General features: G+C 41.1%; 1 protein-coding gene across 1 annotated transcript; it reads left to right on the top strand.

The window, feature by feature from the left end:
- Positions 1 to 936: 936 nt before the first annotated feature.
- On the top strand, positions 937 to 7,734 carry prl (prolactin). The gene is made up of 5 exons (XM_071546101.1): positions 937 to 979; positions 2,684 to 2,796; positions 4,383 to 4,490; positions 6,804 to 6,986; positions 7,543 to 7,734. The coding sequence occupies exons 1-5, from the start codon at positions 937 to 939 to the stop codon at positions 7,732 to 7,734; spliced, it is 639 nt and encodes a 212-aa protein (XP_071402202.1).
- Positions 7,735 to 7,987: the final 253 nt, after the last annotated feature.

Raw genomic sequence — 7,987 nt, forward strand, 5'->3', positions numbered from 1 at the left:
GTGTTTGTGCACAAAATTACATTTCCTTTGAAGTATAAATACTATAATAACATGAGAAACATATAAAAACATACTTCATCTCAGAAATCCACACCCACCACAAACCAGGTAAAATATCCCCTTTCCCTCACCCATTCTGGGACGTACAGACAAACACAAATTCATACACACACACACACACACACACTCATACAAACACATGCACACACAAGTTTTATATTCAGACTATGTTTTTGTGGGAGCAGGTGTCGCTTTTTGTCATCACACTTTGAAACAGAACCTTTTGTCCTGTTCCTGAACTGAAAACCATGAAAAGATGAGTTCCACACTTGAGTTCCATGAGTTCCACAATGGACATCAATACTCAACACTCAAACAAACACTCAACAAGCACTCAACAAATAATGACTTGTGACTTGTGATGAATTCAGACACGTGTCAGAACATCGGGCCTTGTGTAATATAACATAAAACACCAGGCCTTTTGGAATCGTGACTGTTTTTATTCATCCACTTCAATAAGGTGAGGAGGAGAGGATTTTTCCACGTCCGTGTCCTTTGACTTTGACTTGAACGCCAGACACACACACACACACACACACACACACACACACACACACACACACACACACACACACACACACACACACACACACACACGCCCACACACCTAAATCAACCCGTGACTGCATCCTGATGGGCATTCAAATCCCCCTGACCATGTTTCTCATTATGAACTGGAACATACTCGTTCCAAACAATTAGCACACCCTCCCCTGCCGCTGCATAACCAAACGAGTAAAAGCGAAGGAACTATAAAATGGAGGCAAGATGGAGAGAGAGAGAGAAAGGCAGAGAGACAAGCGAAGGAGGAGGAGAAGAAGAAGAAGAAGAAGAAAGGAAGACAAAGACAAGAGAGGTGAGAAAAGACGAGAGATGGCTCGCAGAGGATCGAAGGGAACCAAACTCTACCTGACAGGTGAGATGAGCTCGGCTCGTGTGTGTGTGTGTGTGTGTGTGTGTCTGTGTGTGGGTGTGTGTGTGTGTGTTCACTTCAGCTGGTGATTAAGACAAAACACAAGGCGGACAACCACAAACCACTACATGATGTTTTATTGTTTCCTCAGGAATATTTTCAATTCTACCCAGCTCTTCTTCTATTTACTCCAGTGGTTCTCTATTTTAACCGCTACATAATTACATTCGCCTGGAGTAATCGGGCTGAACCTGGGACACCAGGTGAATGTAATTAACTAATTTTATTACTTTGAAACTATGGGTTCATGCAAATTAGCCTACCTCTGTCTCTTTCTATTCTGCCTGTAATTAATTACGTCCACCGAATGAGACTTTTTTTTTTTTGTATTACGCGCTTACTTACGCACTTGAAGCACTTTATCTAATGGGTCATTTGATGTTGCTGCTAATCCCCCTACAGGTGCTAGTGTTTTACCCATGGTGTTCTTATGTGTCGGAGTTTATTTTATTCTAACAGAGTCGAAAAAGAGAGCGATCCGCACACCAAATAGCTCCCGTATAAAGGACTTTTATTTTCTGCCGTGTAAAAGTCCTTTATACGGGAGCCATTTGGTGTGCGGATCTTGGTATTTTTTGACCCAGGACCCATCCTATTGGGTATTGGGATGTGCGTATCTTTTTTTTTTTTTTTACTATTTTTTTATTTTATTCTACCCATTTGTTTTATGCTTTTATGCTTATTTTATGGCTTGGATGTTATCTATCTGTTTTATACTTTCTTTTTTGAACGTGTTATGTGTTTTTTAAGTGAGTGGTTCTACGTGTTTGTCTGTGTTTAAGTGAGCTCGCTAAGACAAATTCCAATCAACTCTGTTGATATGGCAATAAAGTATTGAACTGAATCTAAACTAGCAGGTAGAATAGAAAACCAGCAGGACTCCTGGCTCCTGAGGACCAGGATTGAGAACCACTGATTTATTCCAAACAAACCGCTGTTGCTGCTGTCAGACACCGGGTGTTTAGAACAGCAAATGTAAAAGCTTTCATGAACTGGATATAGCTTGAATCACTAGTGTGTTATATCAGTTGGCAAAAGAGAGTAGCAAAACAGACGTTGTGTTTTCGTGTTGTTTGTTGTCTTATTTGTCATTATTATGCTTAAAGAGCTGCTCCTGCTTATCATTAGGCTCTGTACATAATATCCACACTTCACCAGGACTAACATTGTGTCGTCATGTTATTTGTTGATTTGTTGATTGTTGTCATGCTATTGTTGATTTTGTGTGTCATAAGAGCTGTCTTTCTTGTCTCTATGCAGTGCAGGCTCTGTTTGTATCTGCATATTTTTCACTGTTTTTTATCGTTTATTGTATTTTCAATGTTTTTATTCTTAACGTTTGTGCTTTCAACTATTGCCTGCCCGGGGACCACAGATGAAAATTAGCCTTGGCATATTTTCAGAAATGTTATTAATATGCACTGTCCCCAAATAAAGTAATAAACTAAAAAAAAACCCAGAAACATTTGTTTATATGAAAATGTCACAGATGGTTACTTTTAAACTATGGGTTTAAAAGACAAATGAGTCTACTTCTGTCTCTTTCGCTCTCTCCCTTTCTCTGTTTCCCTCTCTCTATTGAACTCTTTTCGCTCTGTATCTTTTTCTGATGCTCTCTTCTTTGACCCCCCCCCCCCCCCCCCATAGTGCTGTACATGGTGGCATCCTGCAGTGCCGTCCTTATGAATGACCTGCTTGACCGAGCCTCCCAGCGCTCTGACAAACTGCACTCTCTCAGCACCACACTCACTCATGAGCTGGTCAGTATCTGTGTGTGTGTGTGTGTGTGTGTGTATGTGTGTGTGTGTGTGTGTGTGTGTCTGAATGCATTCATTACATAGTTTGCCTCGTGTTAAAACCACAATGAAACACTAAAATATAAGATGGACGGAAAACAATTGACTTTGAATTTTCTAGGACATAAGTTTCGGTTCAACTCTCAAAAGGCAGGATTAGATTTCTTCATCGGACGTTTCCTCAAGCTGTAAAATTATAATCATAATTGTGAGATGGAGAGGGGAATTCCTGGGTGCCAGAAAATCAAAGGCGACGGAAAATCAGGGGCGAGACAGAGATGCTTTTTCGAGTCTGAATGTGCCAAACAGAACAAAATAGGAGCAATTTACTTTAATAGATTCCAGGTTGCGATACCAGATTTTCTTATGCGCTCTCCCAGGAAAAAACATTCCCCTGATGCACTTAGAGAGGAGGATAAATCTGCTGCCCTCGCTGCAAAATTTGTATCTGCCTGCCAGATGGCTAGAGAAATTACTTAAATTGAGAAAAATGTATCACTATACTGTGATATACGTTGCAATGTTAATATGAATCACAGCAGAGACCAGAGATGGAATTACCACCTGTGGTAAAACACTGTGGCTATTGGTATTACCATTTTTATTATTAGTTATTGTTGAATTTAATATTTTGTTCTATGTTTGTGTGTATGTTTGCCAATAAAGCTCAGTGAATTTATTTTTTTTATTTATTTATTTTTATTAATAATTGTCATAATGCTTGTCCATTGTGAATATAGAAAATAACAAGCAAATAGTAAACATGTTGTCCCCCACCGGTGATGTAGTTCCACCCTTGGGTCAGTCAGTGATTGTTGAGTGAACTTAAAATATGAGTGAAATTGTATAAGCATTTTGGTATGGGACAATGAATTAGGCTTACAAGTTATATCTTGAAATGTAGTAACTGTAATTGTCCTGTTTGTACTCAATACAGTACAAAATATAAGAACTACAATACTCAATAAATACAATTCGTACATTACACAATGTACACTACAATACAATTTATAATACAATACACAATATAACATACAACACCAGGAGCGTGAGTGTTATGAATAATATAAATGCTAAATGATAAGTGATATATGGTATTGCACAGTAGGTAAGTGGTAATATGATATAAGTAGTCAACACTGAGGCACAGTGGTAGTGCAGTGATGATGCAATAACAGTACAACAGTCCAACAACTGTACAAAATCTACAGTGTCTTGTGGTTAGAGGTTTGCCCAAAAATTCTCCATTGACTCTCACTTCAACACATTAACCCAGTCTGATGTCTCCAAGTGTGTAGCATGTGTAGACTATTATGTTACCTATGATAACTTTAACTGTATTGCTTTACCACTGAGTCCCCATTCATTGTCCCCCACATTGTATGATAACTTTAACTGTATGACCTGCTCCCCATTCATTGTCAATGCCGCCCCCTAGCGGCACAAAGTCAACGTTACAGTGTGACTAACTAACGAACTAACTAACTGACGGAGACCAATCCATAGTCCCCCCTTTGGTGGGTGACAATAACCATCTCTCTCTCTCACAGGACTCTCATTTCCCTCCTATTGGCCGGGCGATTATGCCCCGCCCCTCCATGTGCCACACCTCCTCTCTACAGACCCCCAATGACAAGGAGCAGGCACTCAGAGTGTCGGTAAGTTAACCGTTTTATTTTCCTGCTCTGTGATTCTTTACTTTGGTTTTGTTTCTGTTCATGTCCTCTCCTTACCTCTCATATCCTCTCCTTGCCACTTTCATCTTCGTTTTTATCCTCTTCTCTCTCATCTCACATCGTTCCTCCCATCCTCCAGGAGTCAGACTTTTGATCACTGCCATGCTCCCTGTTTTTTGTTTATTTTCTTTAAAAAGTTTACCCCAACTTGAAAATTCTTGTCATTATCCGCTCATCACCATGTTAGTCGAAACTCCATTGAACTTCGTAGGACCACCAAACACACAGTGAATTACCTACATCAGCTTTCTCCCAAATTATTGAAGTAAACAGTATTGAGTTCCAAAGAGGGGATAAAATGACCATCATATGTCTCTAAACTACTCATGCAGCATAATCCAAGTGTTACCAAACGATTGCACTGTGAATCCTCAAGGTCTATATTTACCTCATTATGTAGTATTCTTCTAGGTAGAAGAAATGGTAACTTCTTGTGTAGCATGGCACTGAAACAAGGAAATGTCCTAACCAGTGGTGTAGTGATGCCTGGAGAAGTGGGTATACTCTTAATTTATGCCCCAATTTTTTTTTTTAAAGCGGCCCGTCCAGCAAAGGATAAACACCCTGTGTTATAAACAGTGACATGTAAGACTACTCTTGCATATTTAGTTCACCCAAAAATGGGCCAGTAGTATTTGCACATTGTCACTTAACTTCTGCTGCTTGACTTCAGGGAGTAAGGATCATTATGAAATTAACATTAGCCACAGAAGAGGTGCAGATTTTGCAATCAATACTGGCCCACAGACTATAGGGTGAGACAACTACATAATTATGCATTTTGAGTGAACTATTCCTTATTCCTTAGTCTATCCACACATGGAAATTGGACAACTATTCTCTCACCTTGCAAGTAGTCTATGGGCCAGTAGTTTCTTTTTTAAACTGTCTCTTGGAACAGCTGATTTGCAACAGATAGTGCAGGCCAGAGTGTGCCGCCATTATAAATTTAACATTATTTGTCAAGGGGCAGTTTGCAAATATTACTGGTCCTACACAGGCCTAATACATGAATATAAGATATATTCAAGATGAGGCAAACATGGTGTTTCAGTCAGAGATTAGTTTATTTTTAACAAACATTCAGAATGACACAGCCGGTTTTCAAAATAAAATATTTCAAAACTGAATTTGACAATTCTCAATACATGTTCACAAACCAACTTTTGGGAAGCACGGTTTGCCCAGGTGCTGGTAACAGATTACTGAGTGTTTGCTGCGTTATTATTTGAAGTAAACCAACACCCTAAACCTAACCAACCAAACCAAACCAAATTTCCCCTCGGGGACAATAAAGTTTACTCTACTCTACTCTACTCTCTAACCAACGAAGGCAACGAGTACTAGTAGGGCGGGTCATGCCTTCGCCGTCCTAGGAAAAAAATCACACTACTGAACTAGAAGGGCACTCTGAGTTCTTGCCCTTCTTCTTCTAACCTCTGCCAAGGTTCGTGCTATTATTGTTTGTTTGTGAGTCGGATCCGGATCCGCTCCAAAATTTAATGGGTTCTTCCTTGGCCCATGCTACACCCTTCCAAGAAGTTTCATGAAAATCGAGCCAGTAGTTTTTCCGTAACCCTGCTAACAGCAAAACAGGCACCGAAAACATAACCTCCTTGGCGGAGGTAATGATGCGCATCAGAGGGGATTTAGAAGTGGGTATACGCAATGCCGACTGAAAAATAAGTAGGTATATGCCGTATATCTGCGTATACCCTGCACTACACCACTGGTCCTAACCCTGTTTACGTCTCGCTAATCAGTTGGAATTACATCATTATTATTAATCTTTTGGCAACAATTAATTTGAGTCATTTTATGCTCTTTTTGGAACTTTATTGGCGACCATTAGGAACAACAGCTTAAGTCACAACTGAAACAAGTAAGCTAACTAATAAGCCAAGATCCAACAGAAACATCTGGTGAAGAGGAGATTGGGAGAGTTTTGAAAGACCAATGGGTGGGGAGTTTTTGTTCCAAAATGAGCTCGAAAGCCATTAATCTCAGCACTTGGCAAAGTAATCGTTGAGTCACTGGTAATGAAACAGCGGTAGCTAACTTACTGTGTGTTTGGTGGTTGTACAAACTTCAAAAGAGTTTCAACTTATATCGGAGTGAGTAGATGATGGTAAATCTACTCCCCCCCTCTCATCTCATCTCCTCTCGTCCTTCCTACTCTTTGTATGATCTCTCCCTCTCCCCCTCCTCCTCCTCCTCTTCCTCCTCCTCCTCCAGGAGTCAGACCTGCTATCGTTGTCCCGCTCCCTGCTCCAGGCCTGGGTGGACCCTCTGGTACTCCTGTCCACCTCTGCTAACAGCTTGCCCCACCCATCCCACAACAACATATACAGCAAGATCCAGGAGCTGCAGGAACACTCCAAGAGCCTGGGAGACGGCCTGGATATACTGTCCGGCAAGGTGTGTGGTTGTAGAGTGGGGAAGACGGGGTCGTACCCATGGGATAGGCACTCTCTCCTCTGCCAAAGCAATGTGCCTCACGTTTTCATGAGTGCGCCATAGTTGAAATCGTGTTGGGAGCGCGGTACGTCATCCACAGCAGATCAATTAAAACTGATGATTAACATGTGTGACTGCAAAACATACATGGAGGAAAAGCTTGTCCTCTCAGTTCGCCAAAAGGATTATTACAACCTGAATGTAACAACCAGCCTTATAAGCCTGGTGGTGGGGACTAGCGGCTAAGTTAGGATTCTCAAGTCCACATTCAGCAGCCCATGTAGTTTTTAAATTTATACAATGGGATTTTGACAAATTCCCAAGGCACAAAGATCATGAAAGTCACTGAAGGTATAAATGACCATGAGAACTTTCGATTCAAGTAAGAAAAAGTACCCAAAATGTTAATGTAAAATGTAGATGAATAATCTTATTCTGCCTCTCCTCCACCCTCACCCTTCAATTTCCAACTCTCCCAACCCTCCTTCCTACTGTCCTCGCCTCCCTTCTCTCCCAGATGGGTCCTTCCTCTCAGTACATCTCCTTACTGCCCTTCAGAGGGGGAAACGACCTCGGCCAGGACAGGATTTCCAAACTGGTCAACTTCCACTTCCTGCTGTCCTGCCTCCGCCGCGACTCCCACAAGATTGACAGCTTCCTGAAAGTCCTGCGTTGCCGAGCCATCAAGATGCGACCCGAGATGTGCTAAAGAGCCGAAACAGGCCCGCACAAGGCCAGCAACTTGACTCTGTAAGGAAAAGTTCAGAGGTTTTCTGAAAGCTCATATTGCCTACCAAATATGGAATAGCATGTACTGGGAATACACAAAAAGCTAGCAGCAGTTAAACCACTTACATCATTCCATTCCACATCAATTCCTTTTCCTATTTTACTGGCATTGAACTACAAAATGTTCTAGATGCTCGCTAAATAGTAGGCAGTATGAGCTTTGACTGAACCTA

This window comes from Centroberyx affinis, unplaced genomic scaffold (assembly GCF_046629955.1).
Source record: "Centroberyx affinis isolate AG114_WGS23_722 - 3 ecotype Tasmania unplaced genomic scaffold, CSIRO-AGI_Caff_v1 ptg005129l_1, whole genome shotgun sequence".
NCBI lineage: Eukaryota > Metazoa > Chordata > Actinopteri > Beryciformes > Berycidae > Centroberyx > Centroberyx affinis.

Coding starts and splice junctions, on each gene's coding strand:
- prl (XM_071546101.1), top strand. CDS start 937: ATGGCTCGCAGAGGATCGAAGGGAACCAAACTCTACCTGACAG. Junction 980..2,683: donor AACCAAACTCTACCTGACAG/GTGAGATGAGCT, acceptor CCCCCCCCATAG/TGCTGTACATGGTGGCATCC. Junction 2,797..4,382: donor CCACACTCACTCATGAGCTG/GTCAGTATCTGT, acceptor TCTCTCTCACAG/GACTCTCATTTCCCTCCTAT.